We start from the raw sequence: 20,124 nt of genomic DNA, 5'->3' as shown, positions 1-20,124 counted from the left end.
AAACGGTTATCGAATCAAATGTCGCGTATTTCTGTCGCGAAACATGCGTAAAACTGAAAGACTAACTCGATGTTCGTTGCGTGTATTTTTACAGGCCGAACCCACGATTCCACCTACACTCTGTACAGATTGGGCGAGAGGCTGTCCAGTGGTACGAGGCTGTACGTGGAGACCGGAAGGACCGACGGACTAGACGCCGACGGTGATTCTCCCAACAGCCTTCACTCGTTCGCGGGACCGCCCGTCCCGCAAGGAGAAGGAACCAGTATCGCGAGAGCTTTCTTGGATGGCAATCACACTCTAATCAGCATCATGGCGCGCATCAACCCCAGCCCCGACTGGTTCGTGGGAGTGGATTCCTTCCAGCTCTGCGTCGAGGGCAACTGGGTCGATACGGTGACAGTCGAGGTAATCGCTTCTTCGAATCGATAACTTCAAACAAATTTCTATTCTTAACCGTTGTCTTTCACCTTTGTAAAATATATCCGTTTTTTTTTTTTTTTTTGTTTTGCTGCACACTATATCTTCCTATAAAGTTTGTTTATGGAATAAAAACGAAATTGATGTCGATGTCAAGAAACGAAACGTCGAACGTACCGTCCACATTTTTGCTTAACTTTTCCAGGCAAGTCTGCGTAACTCTTCGAAATACCTTTTAAATTCGCCAACAGACGGTAACAGTTCTATTCGTCGAAGTTAGAGTATCGAGCCCTGCGCTGAAAGAGCTGACCTCGTAACAGAAAAAAAATTTCCCGTTGAGAAAGAGGACGCGGTACCGCGGCGGTAATCCCTCGTTCGTTCGAGCAGCCAGCAGTTTCGTTTGCAAAAGGGCTAGGGAAAAAACGGACAGGTTTGAAGACCCTCGATCGAGAAGTATATAGGTCGTGGCCCATTTACGAGGGAGGATCCGTACGATTCGAATGCAGTCTTTTCCCATCTCATTAAAATCCGCTCGGCCATTGAAATACTCACCGTGCGCTTTCTGTTCGTCTCTTTCCGCAGTTGGACCCGCTGGATGGAGGAACGGATAACGGGTTCACATTCACGGCTGCCAACTGGCCAACGCAGCCCCAAGGAATCGCCTACAGGATCACGTCACGATACCCGGCGCATCCCGCGGGGAGCTTCTATTATCCGAATCTACCCCGTCTGCCGCCGATAGCCACCCTCACCTTCACCAAGGTAATTCAGCTTTCTTTCGTGACCGAATTGTAGTAAATTATCTATCCGAGATATTAGATTTTCGCAAAACACGCGAAATCAAAGCGATCGAATCATCGTCGCATTCCTTGGTCGAATCAACGCGTTCGGCACCGACGTTCATCGTATCGATTCACTCGAACCATCCTTCGTTGAAATCCCTCTACTTCGAGGACATCGATACCGTCATCTGCGACGTCGAACACACTTCCCGCAAGCGAGAAGGTCGTCGCCGAGCTGCGTCAATATTTATTTACTGTAACCACTCTGGAATCCTCGGTAATTCCCCCGTCGTAGCTCCTTACACAAATTTCAACCTTCGATTCCCTTCTTCCGCTTTCGCGAGGAATCTTTTTCTTCCTCCGTGACCCGGTCCCGACAACGGATGCCTTCTCCGCTCGCGCGATATTCAAACGAAAAACGACAGCGCCGGTAACGAGATTCGAGAGCCGACGACCGCTGTTAAACTTGCTAATTATGTCTGCCCGCCTACCTGTCCTCCTTCTTCTCTAAGAAACTTACTTTCTGCTTCGGTGTCTTCGTCGTCGTATTTCTCGGCCCTTTCAGGGACCTTCGTCTCCTCGGTGACAAGTCGCTTTTGCCACCGCGACAGTCAACGTCTCCTGTTCCTCGACCGCGCGATTCTTCTTCCACGTTTCAGCCCTGGCACCGCTTACCGCGTAATTATCAAACTTTCCTCGCTAATCCGATAGACCTCTCGCCGCCCGGCCACCGTCATTTTTCCTCCCTTCCAACCAATTTCCTTGCCGCTACGTTTACGTAATCCAGCCTGACTCGCCTCCTCGACGCCGCCTCGTCAGCAGTTTCGACAAGCTGCTCGAGCATCTCGGCTAGTTGAACGATGCGAAGAAAATGTGTACCGGATTCGTCGGATCGTTGTCTTATTCTCCCTCGATATAAACATCATGCAACGACGGGAAAAAATTCATTATTTTCACGGCTCTTGTCGAATATAACGAAAGAGTAGCATCGCTATCGATCGAGATTCCAAAAGTCTCGGTTCTCGAAGCGACGATATCGTGGGACGTATCGAGTCAGGAGTTACTAAAAACATCGACGCGATTCACAGCCGATTAAACTTGGCGCGCTCGACCCGTTTCTCTCACTCCGTCGAAATCGTTCTCGCGTTTATCGAGTCCGTGGAAGCCGACGAACCGTGAAACGTTAATTCACCGCTCTTTTTTCTGTAATTCACGTCTGCTGGTACAGCTGGCAACGAGTAATACTAACGCGTTCACGAGTCCCTGTGGCGACGATGAGAAAAAGAGTTACAAAACAACCGCGCGAACGCTTCCATTAAGCTCGAGCATCTTAGGCACTCTCCGTTAAGCTCGAAATTGGAACGCGCGAACGTAATGCTTGGTTCGCGCCGCGATGAGTTCTATCGGTATTGCAGCGATTCCGAGAATCGATAGTGTTTATGTCCTCGGATGGGATGAAAACGGATGCAAATTGTCGGTTACATGCATGGACGATTGTCTGAATCGATTGGAACGAGAAGGAAAGTGGGACAGCGTAACTTTTTCTCGTCGAAAAGTCTGTTTATCTAATTCGTTTATTCATAATTTTCCAATCGAATTCGAACCTTTCAATAAAAGTATCGAATAGTGAATTTTCCGAGCGTCTAGTTGAGTTTATCTTTCGTCGTCGTTCGAACGACGACGAGAACTTGGCGAAACGACCGCTATATAGTAACTGAAACTACGACTCTTTGGAACTCGACGCGGTTACTCGTGATCCGTGACAATGAAACGCGAGAACTCTTTCACCCTTGAAGTTTAGCGTGTCGCAAAGGTTGGCTTCGGACAAAGTCGCTATTGAATTTCATAAAGATAAATTCCTTTGATCGGTTCGAGAGCGATCGAGTACTGGCAGAATATTTATCGTCGTTAATTAATTTCAGAGAATCCTTAGCGATTCTTGAATTGTTTTTGAATTACTGTGAATTACTGATTTACTGTGAATTGTAATTCACCTCTTAAGCGTCGTCGATTCGTGTGTCGAGAAAAATGCTCGAGATCGATATACACGACACGTTGCGAGTAATGTTTTCGCGAATCTCGCTGTATGTAAAATGCACTTTCAGTCTCGCTTCACCTGGCAACAAGATAGATATATGTATGTCCCGATTTCTCGACCAAGTCGGAAAGCGTAAAGAGCTAGAGAGCGATGGGGAGAAAAAGCTACCACGGAAAATAAATCCTTACGGTCGGGAAAGCCTATAACGTGTCACCAGTTATAAATTCTTACGTTTCCGTCGGAGTTTGAAATACTGCTAGCAACCGGAAGGAGAGCTAGCGGTCCTCTGTCACTGCACCCTCTATCGACTTCTTGCGTACGAGCAGTTCTCTCTACCCACGAAAATTGAGATTTCACCGAGCTCCGAATCTAACTTTTTCGTTCCTACTCTTTTTTTTTCCGCCAGAAATTTCCTCATCGAACCAACTGCCGATTGAGATTATTCCTGACATTATTACACGCATTTCCCTTCTCAGAAACGTTGAGATCCGAAAGGCACCACACGTTAACGTTAAAAACATTTTCGAATAACGTAAATCCACAGGTATACCTATTCTGTCACGAACAAACCATCAAATATTTCTCATTCCGCCGTAGGGCACAGACGGACTAACATAGTCCATCGATTCTCGAACATCAGAATTCTTCCGAAATTGGCTTCGAAAACACGATTCGCCCTCGCAATGACGGACGCCCATGTTTTCTATGGGAAGCACACTCTTTCCCAGCAATTCAGCCTTCAAAATCTAATATACCCGCTTATTTACGTGCGTTACGAGATGACGAAAATAATAACGAGGTCTTTCACACCCCTCGAAAGGGAAAATGCGAGAGACGCTTTCAACGGTCACGGCGCTGTTTACTCCAGGACTGCGTGCTCGGAATTCCTTTCTGCCTCGTGCACGCACACGCGCGCACATTTTCCTTTCTGGAATCGAGTTTTCACCGGCACCAGAGAGAAACGCTTTGCACGAACAATAGATCTGCCCTGTATATATCGCGACAGGGAAAAATATTTTCAGATCGCTTTATTTTCTGACTGTGCGGATCCCTTTGGTCGGACCAATCGGAAATTTGTCGATCGGAAGGCTGTTCGATGTTTCAGGGATTCTTTGTTAGCGAAATAAAATCGTTCGGAATAGACGGATGGATTGCGTTTGGAAAAAAATTGACTACCCTTGCAAAATTTGTGCAAAACAGAACATTTTTCAAGTCGAGTTGTCCAAGATCGTTTGGAGTATAGCAAACACGGGATTTCGATGAACGTCTTGGTTGATTCGAATCCCATCGAAGGTGGAAATATGGTGGTCAACTTATCACCGTGAGACAGTCTTGGAAGGTATCCCGCTATACGCGACAAAGAGTGCGCTCGTCGATAAGCAGCGAGATTGTGATTCGAGGGTGAGAACGGAGTCACGGGTCTCTCGCATTCATCTTGGAAACAGGGTCGCTTATCTTGACACCGTAGCGTTGACACGGGAATACGGGGGTTGAATTGGTCACGAGGGTCGCGAACGATCATCCCAATTGCACGTAGCTTAATCTGAATAATCCTCCCTCGTATATTTCCCTCGGCGACATGATTCTTCTTTAATTCGACGCGGTCCGCGTAGCATTTCGGACAGGCTGTTGAACCTTTTGTAACAACGTTGATGAAAAAGAAGCGAGATAAAAAAATTGTCGAGCGCGATCGGCCAAGTATCCTGAAGTTTTGCCAGATTTTCAAACAAATTACTCTTTTATCGAAATTTGTATAAAGCTCACAGAAAACGCGTTACCTACGACCCGATTCGGATTAATTTCCGGACCCAACCTCTCCATGAATCCCGTACGAGGAAGAGACAAATTACTCTGCAGGAGGAGAAGCGTAATCGAGAACAGTCGAGATAATCAAGCGTCTATGAATTGTTGGTAATTACGCAAAGTACGCGCGAACATCGAAATATGCCGTTGCATACGGCCGTGTCACGGTTAACCAAGCCCTATTGCTTTCAGCCAAGTTGGGATAATCCGGTCGGTGTGGCGCCGCTTTGCCAACTAACGCGTCTACCCCCTTTATCTACGCGCGGCGATACTAACTCACAGCTTACGAGCGTTAACGAGCCTCACGGGATGCAACCCATTCCCCGGAGAACAATTATAATAGGGGATGATCGGTGTAATCGATGCGACCCTAGAAAAACCTCTTGGAAATTCCTGACTACACTCCGTCGCGCCGCTGGAGAAAGCTGCGCCTCGTTTGAAAGTTTGCATACTTGAACTTTACCAACAAATTAACTATCCTCGCCTGATATTCGCCGCTTTAACCTAAAAGAGGAGTCGATTAGCGTTAAATATACATTTCGATTCTTTTACTATCGCACAATTTCTCTGAAATTTATTCAACGCCATCGCGTAAAATCTTCTATCAACTAGTCCCACTGGAAGCCGTAACAAATGAAATTATATGGGTAGTAAATAGATAATGGAGTATACGATGAGCGTGCATACGACAATCCCCTAATTCTGCTGTGCCTTAACTGCGTTTCTGATGTTCTCCGGCATCGCGAGTAGTGCCTTAATATTCCAGGCGAGGCATTAAACGGTACAGCGGAAAACAAACGCGCGAGCAAGCGCCTCGCGCCCATTTTGTTAGGGTAATATCGTCGCATTAAGCGAAACAAACTTAATTGGCATAAACGATAACGGAGGTTCCCGCCCAAATTCGCGATCCTCGGACGCGTATAGAGGGTGATTTCCAATCTCTACTGTCCTCCGAATTATCAAATTAATCGAACATTATCGTGGTATTAACGTTAGCCGAGGTGTCCCGCCCGATATATTCGTCGTGGTCGACTAGAATCCCGGAATCGGAGTCGTAGGCCATCGTGTGTCCGCGAGAGCTTTTTATCGTTCGATTGCAGCTGCGGCGCTCGCAACTGCGGTAAACCTAGCCGCGAGGACGGATTGTTAAAAGTTCGCCTCGCCTAGAAAAACGTGCACGTGCTGTGTAGCCTGTTCTACGTCCTCGTTATCCAGTATCCGCGTCCGCATTGATCAATTCAACAATTCCCAGTGAATAATTTGAAAAACTGGAACGGGCCACAAGTCGGATTATCTTTGAAAAAGAAATGGTATTATATTATAGAAACATGGTTCGGCTATTTCCGTGTCGATCTATTCGTTCTCGTCGAGCTCGGAACACTTTGCGCCGTAGAACGATTACCGATAACTCGAGTCGAATGCTTCGAGAAGGAAAGTCTCGTCAAAATTTAAATACTTTTATTCGAGGGAATCCGAATGCGCGACTTTCCTTACGCAACCACAACAGCGCGAACCAACTTCTAACAATTCGAACCTAACTTTCAAGTAGTTAAATTTTCCGACGCGCAACCTGTTCCGTCGATCGATCAGAGAACTCTCTTGCCTAAACTACATTCGTTTCCAATTAAACCACGTGCCATTCCACCTTCTCCCCGTTCACGTTGCTGATTTCATCCCCTTTTCTATTCCGCCATTTTAGTTGCAACCGGCACCTAACCGTTTTTCCTCTCAGTGTCACGGTTTGCTCGTCGTCCGTGTCGGTCCACTACTCCTTCCCTCTTTCGCTCTCCGGAAATTTCACCCTCGGCGTTGCGTTGGTTTGTCACGCTTGTCCGATTATCGACGGATTAACCACCGGGTCGGGCTGCCCGGTGGTGATGCAAGCTACGCGGTCGGCCACGTATTTTCGACGCGGTTCGTCCCGACGCCGAACGACCGGTCGCATAATTATATCGAGTCATCCCGTAAACGCTACGAATTTTACGGAGAAACATCGAAAACACGAGCGAATTTCGCGACTTCCCTCCACGTTGAAGGTATCCTACGCGATAACGCATATTTGTCTGCGAAGAACGAGTGTTTCGGAGAAAGATCGAATCGTCCAAAGAATAGAAACTGATTTCTTTAGATTACGATCGTCTCGAAGCTCGATCGACGACCATTTCGCTTAACGGTAATCCTTTAGATTGGAATTTCATTTGAAATGGATTCGATCGCGATGTGCGGCGGTATAACACACGAATTCGATTATTTCGTTATTGATATCGATACACCGTTCATAAAACAGACAGACGGCTAAATTCGTTTTCCGTTGGCCGAGCGAGCAGCCCGTGTAACGCGGTCCCGCCTTGAGACTTTTTTCTCTCTAGCAGCAGATCGGCAGGAATACGCTGGTAGCATCGAGATCCGATGGAAAGTCAATCGCGTGATTTAATCAACGTTCCCGATTGCCGAATGAAATTTTCAACGATCCTTTCCCGACCGCCGTGAACGTTACGAGCAGAGCTTGGACGCGATAAATCGAAGACGGAGTCGCAAACACAGGGTAGAATGATTGCCGATAATTAAAGCGGTAGGTATTCGACCTAATCGCTGATCGTCGTAATTTATCAGGCCAGGCTAACCGGTTGTCGATATAAATTTTCTTCTCATAATCTAAAAAGAAACCTCGATACTCCGATACCAGTACACGGAACGCAGTCCTAACGAATTCCGACGTACACAGGAACGGGATAAAATGAAGCCCGAACGGGGCATATTTAACGCAGGCCACGACTTCTAATTACAAGCTGAACGGAAAAGTTTCGACATAAAATTAAGTCCGAAGTTTACGAGGGTAACGCGGAAACTATTCGACGTAACGACTAATAAAGATGAACATTCAGGAAAAATGATGTCTGGCAAAGTTTTAACGTTCGAGGTCTGTATCGATTTTGAACGCGTCACGAAAAACACGTGGCGAAAGCGAAACGCTATGCGACGAACGCTAAACGAGAAACAATGGAACAAGATTCCACGGAATTTCGCGAAATATTTGCGAGGGAAACTCGGAGGACCGCGGCAATTCTCGTTACCGTTCTTGTTCCATTCATTTAGAATCATTTCGTAACAATTTTTAAATGGATTTTTTCCCTGGTGCGTATATTTTGTCCTATTCTGTCAACACCCGCAACGATATTTTTAAACATTACCTTATACGCCCGATAGACTTCTCACTGCTATTTAGAGCGATGAAACTTTATGGGTTAATAGCAACAGATAAATACAGCACGTTTTATTTCGTTTGGATATTTTGAGGTCTCGATTTCGAAAAATTCGTCGATCGTTTCGAACCGACTCGGCCGTCGTTGCAATTTGTCACGATTCCCTGTCCGACGGGTCGATCGTACGGTCACCGGTCGGTGTTCGGGATTCGTCGGGTGGAAGTAAACGACGGAAAATTACCAGCAATTATTAAATTACAGCGACAACTGCGGCTGTAATTATCGCCGCTGTTGAGATTATAGATTTTACGCTGGCAAAATCCGTTTAATGTCGGACGCCGGGTACGCGCGAACCCGCGATTCTGTATATCCTACCATCGCGAAAAACCGTTCTATCGATTCGCGACTCTCGTTACGCGTAGCAAAAACGAAGAATATTTCTTTTTCGTTGGCGACGAGCGTTGCTCGGCACCCGTCGAACGTCAAACAGAACTTCCTGCACGCTTCGACGACGTCAACGTCGCTAGAAATAATAATCAAATCGCAATCGTAAAAGTAGCAAAGTAAGCATTAAAAAAACGTATTAATTGCAAACATCGTTGTTTAATATCGATTACATCGTACAGGGACTCGCATCATCCTCGGGGAGGATTAATATGGATAAACTCGACGGTGGCGAGCACGGGGTACCTTCGCATTCATTTCCATTCATCCATCCCCCGTCTTCGTTCGATCGCGTAAACGAACGTCGACGTGTATAATCGAAACAGTTAATTTAAAAGTTCATCAGAACGAGGTCCAAAAACGAGCACAGTGAGTTCGCGGCCTCTGAATAAAAAGCTCACGCTCGCCACCACCGCGGAGAGCAATTACTTTTGCAATTATTTTTAATAAACTCTCAAGAATTAATTGCGCTAACCCCGACGCAAACGAAGAACGGGCACAAAGCTTTCTCGCGCGGTCGAATGCGAGGAATCCCGTCAGCCTGGCAGACGCGTTTTTCGACCATGAAAAAGTTGTATTCGTGCAGACGGAAAATGCATTTTTGCGGAACACTATGCGCTACGAATTACGAACGAGGAAAAGAAAGTCGACGGTAAAGTCGGCCGTTGTTCCAGTATTAAACCTTCGATAACGAAATAGGCGTACGACGCGACGCAATTTTCGTTACAATTGGAAATGGAACTACTCTTCGCGACAAAAGAAGCGAGAATAAAATACGAAACGAAACATTAGTAGAGAGTTTTTCTTTTTTTTTTTTTTTTTCGAAAAATGATCAGGAGAGCGACGCGAAGCGAAAGCCGCGAGACAACTCTGGCTTTTAAACGTCACGTTTTCCTCCGCGAGTCATCTCGGGACACGTTCGGTGCACATGCACGTGAATGCACTCGAAAAGAGCTTCGCGCGGTACAGCGTGCGAGTTATTGGTTTCGGGCAAATACAATAGGCGAACACGATTGACGTTACGATACTTGCTCCGCTGCTTTTTCCTCGTAGCAATGATTTAAAAGGCTCTCCGTTGGACCCTTTTTTTCTCTTTCTCGTTTTACTCGAATACAAGATATTTCTGCGTTGTTTAAAAGAAAGAAAGTTACTCGAGCTTGCGTTGAATCATCGAAGCTCTAGTCTAACCGATGATCTTGTTTAACGAACGAAACGTTTAAATAGAAAAAGCGCCCCATATACGTTTCAACGGCGCGGCGTAAAAATCCCAACGACGAACGATAAGCGAACGAAACGGTCGAAAGGTACAGTTTCAATCTCGAGCGGGCCAATCAGCGAATGGTGTATGGGGTGGTGTGCGTCATGTGTGCATAAAACATTAAATACAAACGTCACGCATGCGAACAAAAAGCCCGTGATCCAGAGAGTTTGCATGCATTAATAATAATAAATTGTGTCGGCCACGGTGGAACTCGAAGGGGGAACCTGGTGTTTCGCGGACGCGTTAATAATACGCGTGCTATTGTCACGACGCTAATTCCGCGTTGTCATTCTAATCGATCCGACCGTTCAATAATTCCACCTACATCAATGTAATTGTACGCGGCCGGCCTCGATCGTTCGCAACGATTCCTCTTCCAGTTCCGCTTTCATTATTTCGCCAGCGATTCTGCTGTTCTCGGCCGCGATAACATCTCGCACCGAAACGGCCGAGCCGCTTCGCGAAATTGACGTCTGCGTGAAACCGCAACCGACAAAATTCCAACTGCACCAAAATTCTCCGATACTTTGGAAAAATAAGCTTTTATGGAAAGCTATGGAACAGTGGTTTCCAAACATTTTAAAGGGTACTTTGCTTCGTAGAATGTAGAAATGGTGACTCGAACCCTTGGAAAGCCCGAAAATCGAAGATCGAGACGAGAGAAAATTGACTCGACGAGCTCCCGAGGTCGGTAGTTCGTTTAGACGAATGGATGTTCTTGCAGCGAGGCTGGCCGTTCGATTAGCTGAACCATCGGCCGAAAGTAACTCGGCCAGGGGAAGTTGATCGTCGAAAAGGAATAACGAGTAACGCGTGCGAATTTGTGTATCGCTTGCGGCCAGGTTTTACAAGGAAGAGCATATACGACCCGCAGACGGACTGCAGTGTCGCGGGGGATCGTCCGAAGAGGAATGGCGGTCGCAGGACACTCGGTGGACCTCGGCGACCACAGATTTATGAGAGCCCAGCTACGCTACTGCAACGAGAATTTCGAATGTTTTGCGGCGTTACCGGTGGAAAATAATGTGGTGTAGTATTTCACCGGCTTAATTACGTTTTGCGGATAATTGATTAGAATGCAAGATCCTGTCGCTGCCGTAAGTCACTCGAGACCGACGATGAACATTGAAGCGAAACGAAAGCATCTCGGCCCCGTAACTATGCATCCGCTTTAAACTTTACGACACGTACGAAAGCCTGCAACGAATAGAAATCGGTAACGTGAAATGATCGACGATCGTATCCAAAAACCGAAAAGGCGAAATTTATGCGAGTTATTCGAGTTCCTCGCAAACTAAATTTTCCACCACCTGTCCCGCTGTCGAGGGCCGTTCCCTCCCGCGGTCGTGGTTGGACTTTCCGATCGCGGTAGCAGTCACTGTAACCGAATCAAAGCCTTTTTTCCGTCGGTAAAAAGCTACGTGACAGCCGCGGAAAATGGTTTTCGTACCAGCCTGTCGAGAACAGCGAGAATTCCGATCGGTTGTTCGCTGTCTTTCGAATTAATTGGTACAGAAGCGCTAAAACCCCGCGCAATATGATCGAAATCGACTTTTTCGCTGTTTACTCTTCCCTGGCAAGACAAAACTTTCGCCAGTTTCCTTTGGGAGAAAATTCATTTTCAAAGAAGAAATCAATCGCGAAAAGCGTAGAGGAATTACGCAAATGAACAGAACCAAAGTTGATTCTGCTAATGCAACGTCCTTTTCCAAATGAAGCGAAGACGGGGATGCTATAACAATCTTTTACGACGCGCCGTTTCTCGATGGATTTATGCTCCAGAAGCAGTGGTATCTTTGTTTCGATGGTTTTCCGATAACTCGATTTCGCGATCGCGTCTCGAATCGCCATAGAAAGGATTAAAAAGTATTCGATAACGATCGAGCGTCTCTTATTCCGAAATGGATGTCTATCGTTCATCTGTTGGTTATAGTTATAAATATTGATTGCGTTTAAGTATTTATCGATAATAACGAGTTATTGTTTGGCAAGAGGAAAGTGTCGCTCGTGACGCTGCGCCGGATGAAAGCGTTAATGGGCGACAGGGTGGAAATTAATTTACATGAAAAGCTAATTTCGGAACAATGGTCATCGTAGAATATGCTATGGCGGGTCATCCGTTTGCGAATGATTTAAATTTTAATTGCAAAATTTATCATCGCGAACATTGACGACTCGATGGAAAAAACATTCTGATTTTAAGGGGGGACTCCAGTGTAACAGGTTCAAAAAGTAGAATTTTTTTTTTTTTTTTTTGCATAAATCAAAAGTACAATATTTCAAGAATCTGTTCCAAAAGTGGCATCGCAATTAAGATTGAAGTAACGTAATTACCTTGATTCGAGTAATTAAACCGTACCCGTGAACCGTACTCGAACTCGTAGCGTATTATAGATCCAAGGTTGGGTGAAAATTTAGTTAACGGGTTACATTTTACTTTTGCAGACTGAAAATAGTTTCGTTTCACGTACAGCCCAATTACTCCCATGAAAAACATTCCAAGTTTGTAAGTCAATCAGCGAACTATTCGGAAGCCAAAGTTGAAGGAATCGCGCGCGGCTTGCGGACATACATAGTTTTCGCGTTAAATCGTGGCTCGAACATGCCGATATCATCAGGAGGAAGGCTAACCATACTCTATTACTGGTTAAATTAAGTCAACAGACGGTCGCTGATTCGAGAACTCCACCCTGCTACTCCTACGAATTGTTCCAGTTTACCAGTCGAAACGGTCGCGGAGACCCGTGTACCTGGCCAAGTTTCCTTTGTATTCCAACGATTCGCACAAATAGAGTATTATGCAATTACCCTTTGGAGTCAGGGGCCGCGAAAACGTATCCGACGTGTTCCAAACTTCTCCCCGCTAAAATATCTCGCGATTCAATTCCCATACAACTAACCAGTGCGAGTCGATCGATGTAGGATTAGAAGTTCGACGAGTATCGCCGATCATAGAACGCGGAACTTTCATACTGGCGCGTTTTACTTTCCCAACTGTTGAATACGACGACTTTTAGCATCTTTCGATGCCCCGATGTCGTAAAATTCCTGAAAAAAATAAACGGCACGAAATTTTGTTTTTAGCGTTGAAACTTTCAGTTAGGAAATTTGATAAGTTCGAAGATAACACCAGGAAAGTTCTGCAACAACGTCGACAACTTTTATTTAAATATCGGGTAAACTCGTCGTCGGGTGAGAAGTTGGTCGAGGGCAGAATGAAAACGTTGGAGGTTCATTTCGACGCGCATCTCGTCGCGTCGAAACTACCGGGAAGTGGATGAAAGCCGAAGGATGCTTCTTCTCGGTTACACGTACGCGTCACCGTCTAATTTCAAATTCTCGAAGCGTGCAAGAGATGACGTGATCCGCCAACGTATAACTTTGTACGGCCACCTTCGAGAAACGCGAACCGGCCGCAACATTACAGCCCTGTCCCGGAAGTAATAACACTCCGAAACTCTCCGTGTTTCTGCGAGCACGGTACGGCTGATTCCACGCACACCCTCGGAAACATGCGAGCCTCCGAAACGCTGGAGCGTTTAGCCAGACGAAAACTCGTGTGAACGGACGACCAACATCGTTTCCAAAAGGAGAAATGGAAAATTTATGGGGTTATATCGGTAAAATGAATCTTATTTTGATATCCGATTTCGTAGTAACGATACCTTATTTTCCCAAAACGCAAACGCACTCCGAGCGAAGAGAGCACGCATTAGCAACGATATTATCGCATAAAGCGTGCTCCCAATTCCACACACATCGGAAATACATCGAACGAAGGTATCGCGTGTCGCGCGTGTGTTTATTACAAATTTCCGCCGCGGTACCACCGAACGTTCGGAACACGGTGCAAAACAAACGGACATTTCACCCGCAAAATCACGTCCGTGCAAATACGGAGCAGCCTCGAGAATCACCGAGGGAAACTATGTGTATGATGTGTATGTGTGTATGTTTGTATATGTAGGTATCGCGCGCGGCCACGTTGGAAGTGCATTCACTTGGACGAACCTCGGAGAGAGAATTTCAGCGTTCGTCGTGGGCTTCGCAAACACAGACACCGAATTCGCCTACACTTGAAGGAGATCCCTCGATCGAAAACGGCGATCGTAGAACTTTACGGAAGCATTCGAGTGGTAAAACCTAAAGTGCTGCGCGCTGCATTCGGTGATGCAAGAGCCAAGGGCAGCCAAGGTGCTTTCATAGAAATCGATGAAGGAATGGACCCCGTAAAGCGACTCGAAACTCCTTTAGAATGACTCGTTCGAGATAGTGCAAAGATGTAATGAAGCTACCATTCGCGGTAAGAGGACTCTCGATTCGACGAACTCGAAGACTGGCCGCTGCTCGGAGTAATTAAGAAGAACGCTTCTCTGGAACTGCACGGTAAAGATGACAAACGAACGAAGAGAAGGCCGCCCTGTTCGGTTTACTGGTCGCGGTAACGTTTCGATCATCGATGAAGCCTGAAAAAGCAGCAACAACGGGAAGAGGTTACTCGGAGAGGTGAATTCGTTGTCGCGGCACGCCCCGCCGCCCCAAAAACTGATCGCCGAAATTTATGCGAGTTGTTCTAGTTGGCGAGAGTAAATACACGGACCTCCATCTCTTCGCAGCCAGTGGCCCCGAGCCACCTGCACGATCCATTGGTTTTGTGCGCGAGTTTCCGGTGCGCGCCGGTGTATATTCTCGCGTAGATTAGGTTTCGTGCGACACGGGCCGCTAATGAACGAGGAGGTATCGTTTGCACGGAAACTGGACGGGGAGAAAATTTTCAAATTTGTGTTTACGCCCCGAGGCCAACCAACCCTTTTGCCCTCCACCCTTTCACCCTCGATGTTCCTCCCGTTTGCTCGCCAACGTTCGCTGCTGCTACGTGCAAACGAACGCGTAAATGCACCGCTCGTAAATACGAGTCGACTGTTTTCATTCGAAGGGTAGATACGGTGCCGGGTTTTATTTACAATCGCATCGTTTTCATCTCCATAAATACGCGTAACAGACACTAAAATCAAAATTTTTTATTAAAAGAACCCGGAGGAACACCTATGCCCTTGTTTCGCGAGTGTCCCCCGGGAAGGACGAGAAATCGCAAGTGCCTGCAGAGAAAGAAAAACAAAGGCGGTGGATGGGAAATAAGTAGAAGCAAAAAGGCGCGTCGATGTCTGGAAGGAAATGTAGGAGGCACAAAGCGAAAACTCGCCCACAGCGGGCTCCGGTATGGCTGGAACGCGCCCGAGGTAATTTTCTCAGTCACGTACAGGTAGGTATGTTTTCGTTGGTAATATCAACCCTCCGTGCCATCGGCTACAGCCCCCATTCACGATTCCGTTTTCTCCGTAGCCAGCCAGACTTTTTGTCTATTCGGACGTTCGCGATCTCATAGGATAAGAAAGAAAAGTGGCGCGAGAGAATTCGGACTTGTAACGAGAAAACGTATTCGATTTTCTAAATCCTCGCTTCCTCGTGTCTGGGAATCACGTGTATACTGGGTGAATCGACAATGACGACGACAAACGGGTTAAACGGACGAGATGTAGCAGATTGGAAAGCAACTCGATCGGCTGTATCGTCGACGAGACATCGTAGAAGCGAATAGTTGTAATTCGAAATCCCCCTGCATCGTTTTAGTAGATATTCTCTCCCGATCTCCCTGTGTCCAAGTGTCCAACCTATTCGAGCATCGTTGCCAATTAGTCAAAAAACCGTCGTTCTCCAAACAACGTCAATTAGAGATTATTACCAATCGAGAACCACGAACCGATCGCAAGAAACACTCTGAAAAGCGAAGATACGAGGTTTATTAACCTTTTTCTCGCGATCTTTTTTCTTCGTAGTCGCATCCCGGACTATACGAACCCGTACTTCTGCCGCAGACCCTGATAATCGATTGGAAACCATAATTGGAAGCTGCCACCGTACGTGAAACAATTAATTAGACCTTAATTAGCACTCGGCCCAGTTTCAAAGTCCCGACGACGCGACGCGGGCGGCTCGGTTCCAGAGCAAGCTGGGACTTCGTCATCGTATTACCCTCGAAAACTCGGTGGAAGAGATAAAGGGACGGGTTTCGTACGTCCTATTTAATCCCTTCGCTCGACGCTGACGAGACCTTATCGCCGTGTAATTATCTTCGCGCCCTGTAAAATACGATACAGCTAATTCTCCCCGATAAAGTTAATTACTCCTCGTCTATCTAAAATACCCGGACATCAAAAAATGTTCAAGCTGGGGAAAAATTCGTCCGTTTATACGAGAGTCCTTGATTGACTTTGCAGGATTCCAAGTTCGATGAAGAAGACCTTTTGTTAATTTGTGTAGGTGCTAGACGAGGGACTACAACGATGATGGGAACACGGTCGATAAAATAAAAAGGAGTACTCACAATTATCGCGAACCAGGTCATCGACTTTTATCGCGCCAACGACTCAAAATCAGCTACGAAAGAGACCCTCGTCGTGTGTTCGCCTCGATAATCGTGGCGAACTTTTCTCCTCTTTGGATCCCGTTGCTGACGAAACCAACCTGCTGTCCTTCTGTATGATCGTAGAGCGAAAAAAAGGTTCCTTGTCGGATCAAAGGCACACATAGGAACATCGCCTGTAATTCGGTTGAACCGATCAACCCGACCCGATGAATTGCGACTATGAATCGATACCTCGTCGCGAAGCATGTCCCTTGGGACCCTCCGTACGAGAACTAATCACGGAGTGGAAAGCCGAACGTGTGGGTTCCCGACACGGTTGGATTACCACTTTTGAAAATTTCGTTCGACAACGTTGGCCGAATTTTTCGAGTCTGCCGATGGGCTCGAAATTTCACACGTGTCTGTGCGATCGCGTGGATAGCATTTGTAACGGATAGAATCTTGTTACACGTTAACTCGATATCCTTGACGATACTGTATTTCGTTCCACCATACTTTGCATTTGCATTCGTCGTTCGAACACCTAACGAAGAGAACCAACCAGATAGCTGGATCGCGTAGCCACAGAATTCGAGTTTCCTGTTCGAGAATACCAGCGCCTGGTAAACTATTTCGCGATTATTCGGTTCGTCACGACTGGTTATTATCCAACGGCATTGCTGGATAATTTAGGTGCGCTTTGTTCTCGCGAGAATGCACAAAGTTCAACGCTGAGCTCACCTTGAAGCCAGGCGACTATTGGACTCGGTTCCGTCGATACAAATTTCGAAAGTGATGATGAAGCAACGTTCCGCAGGAGCTCGAGCAGTTTAAAATGACTGCTTCCTCGGCGCTTCGTAGCCAAGCTGCAAGCCGTGCACCCGGATACGATATAAATTTATATTATAAACTTTGAAAGAAACAGAAACAGATGCTTGGCCAAGTTTCGCGTGAAAGAATTACAGGAAATAGTAAATTATCGTTTTACAAGGACTTGGTCGGCAACAAAATCGCTTAAACTGGACGTTTTAAAAGTGCGCTAAAACATGCGAAATACATTATTTTTCATCGTACTTTAAAACAAAGCGACTACGTAATGAGGCAAAATGAACGGGAATTCGAGCTACAGAGCGGGAATTCCGCTAATATCGAGTGCATCCAGGGAATATTTCTCATACAGATCACGTTTTTCGTGTGTTACAGCTACGAGAGTACACGTTAACCGAAACGTATCACGAAGACGATGTCGAGGTGGAATTCGTCAGCAACGACAATCTACTAGCGAACAATCCGACCCCCAGGGGAATCGATCCGAACAGAGACCTGAACGAGGCCATCGCCGAGGAACGAAAGGAAATGGACACTCAGAGATACAGGTACGTTCCCTGTCCCCTTTATTTTCGTCGAATTTCTTCCCTCGAATTGAACGCATCCAATATATTAAATTAAATACAATATTTCGGAAACGGTATTTCCTAAACGTATGAACGATAGACATCGATCAAACTCCGAAACCACGAAAATTACCCTACACGTTGGCGAATAGTATCGATAGATTCGTCAAAGGCTGAGAAGAATTAATAAAATTTCACCACTGCGTCTAAGAAGTTATACTTCTAACGCGCGACATTCCACGCACCCACTTTTTTTTCTCTTCTTCATTTTCTTTTACATATTATTTATCCATCGTAAACCATCGATTCCATGCAAATGCAATAACCGCGTCCGCGAATCGTATATGTTTCCTTCGATCCCTTGAGTCACCAATAAATGTACATATACGTTTGACATCCGATGCCACGGTAACGATATTACTTTCCGCGGACTTGTCGATTCTCGGTAGCAATTTCTACGATACGTCTGGACAAAATGGAGTGTCCTTATCGTTGTAATATTCCTTCGCTCTATACTTTCCTCTCCATCTTCGCCTCGTCGACCCTTTTCGGAAACAGCAATTTTTATTTAATCGGAACACTCGCTGTAAAGTAAAGAGTCGAGTTCGTTGCGCGGTATCAACACGACGAACCAATATAACGTTAAGACGATTGAGGTGAGACGGGAGAGTAGCAGTCAAGTTATCGGAAGAGACGATTAAAGCTGTCTGAAGGACCGACGAAAATGCTGGAATTTGAATTCGATAGATTCGTTGAAGAAGCAGACTAATTCTCTAAAATTGAAGCAAATAATTTGGAATTCATTCGTCAACGAGTATACGTTGCTTATGTTAATCGTTTAATTGCTGCACTCGAATATAACGTAACGCGTATAAACGATACTATTCGAGATGCTCCTAAATTAACTGTTTATAATTATAATTCTTACATCGCAAATTATTGAATTAATTCCGCATAGAGGCTTTTTCTACTACCGTTTAATTCACCAGTGAAAATGTTTAAGGATTATTTAACAAATTTCAAATTTCAACACTTGATGTAAAAGTTACAAGAAACTTTCTGCCCTCGTAACGACGCACGATCAAATCGACAAGCCAGGGAATAGCGCCGCAGTATTTTTAAAAAAAAGACCCCCTTAGCGATCGATCGATCGAACGAATGTTTTTTGTCCCGACAATGGGAAATTGTTTTGCGAAACACCGTGATACCCGACGCTGGTACAGCAACGACAAGCGTAAAATACGTTGCTCCGGGCCGCGAAACTTTTAACCAAATTGGAGCGCCGTCGAACAGTGAATTTATTTTTTATTTCGCAGCTTATACAAAATGTTTTTTCTCTTCGCGGACGGTACCTCGAAAGCGCAACGCCTCGATCAAACGTACAGTTTTTCCTGTTAGCTCGACGCAAATTTTTCAACCTACGTTTTCGCAACAAATAATCGTAACTCAGCAACCCGTTTCTCTCCGTAAAATTGATTCGAATATTAACGACAAGTTCCATAGAAGCCGTAGCGTTTCATAACAATTGAAAGAAGTACGCGACTCACGCGAATAGATATAATAATCCATTGAAAGGAAGACTTTAGAAACGTTTCCGCGGATGACGGCTGCCCGAACAATGTTGCTTCACGGTAAAAAGAAGTCTGTTATTGGACAATGAGGCTGCTTCGAACAATACTTGGTACAGTATCCTAGTCGCTTATTCACAAAAGTGGCCCACTTTTTCCTCTAAATAGAATAACGGTAAAAGGAAACTCTATTCTTGTCGGCTTTCGACGCTACCTGGCCAGCCAACAGTGGCGACTCACAGTGTCTTCGATTTCACCGAGGATGAACTGACAGGTACCCCAAACAAGGGTAAAAATGGGACAGGGAAAATCGATCAAGATGCCAGTTGCGCTGCCTGTTGGAATCGACGTATAGTTGGAATTTCGCCAGCTCCGCTAGCACGAAAACCATTATCAGAAACGACAATTGGTTGTCGCAGCTATTTAGAGATATTTAGGAGCAAGAGTACGTGTAGATTTTGGAGTTGATCTTCGAGAACCGCTGAAATACAACAAATAAAAGGATGCTATTATTCGCGGCACAGATCTCGACGCACGTCGTCGCGAAACGGTGCGGCGGTATGCATACCGATTAATCCGAAGAAAAAACATTGCAGATACCGTAAGACGTTGGTGAATTTTTCAAACGAAACTTCTCCGTACCCTTGAGGAACGTGTTCCGCGCGCGTCGCCAACTGTTTTTGCATTTTTTACGGAGCAACGCGACACAACGCGGACCGGAAGCGCCCACCAGCACGGAATTTACGTCAGCTGTCGGACGCGAATTTATGCCCGTGCGCGCATTTGCATTTTAAAATTGTTGGTC

General features: G+C 45.9%; 1 protein-coding gene across 3 annotated transcripts in view; it reads left to right on the top strand.

Annotated features, from left to right (window-relative positions):
• Positions 1-20,124, top strand: part of LOC128886276 (uncharacterized) — a 120,124-nt gene that overhangs the window by 95,999 nt on the left and 4,001 nt on the right. For all 3 annotated transcript variants that reach the window (XM_054141011.1, XM_054141100.1, XM_054141192.1), the window contains 3 exons: positions 95-408; positions 1,003-1,182; positions 17,561-17,733. In XM_054141011.1, coding sequence (XP_053996986.1) covers positions 95-408; positions 1,003-1,182; positions 17,561-17,733 — 667 coding nt within the window. The remainder of the gene's footprint in view (positions 1-94; positions 409-1,002; positions 1,183-17,560; positions 17,734-20,124) is intronic.

The sequence above is a fragment of the Hylaeus anthracinus genome, unplaced genomic scaffold (assembly GCF_026225885.1).
Source record: "Hylaeus anthracinus isolate JK02 unplaced genomic scaffold, UHH_iyHylAnth1.0_haploid 0, whole genome shotgun sequence".
Lineage (NCBI taxonomy): Eukaryota > Metazoa > Arthropoda > Insecta > Hymenoptera > Colletidae > Hylaeus > Hylaeus anthracinus.
The sequence above is the reverse complement of the archived record's forward strand: the minus strand, read 5'-3'. Positions and strand labels throughout refer to the sequence as shown.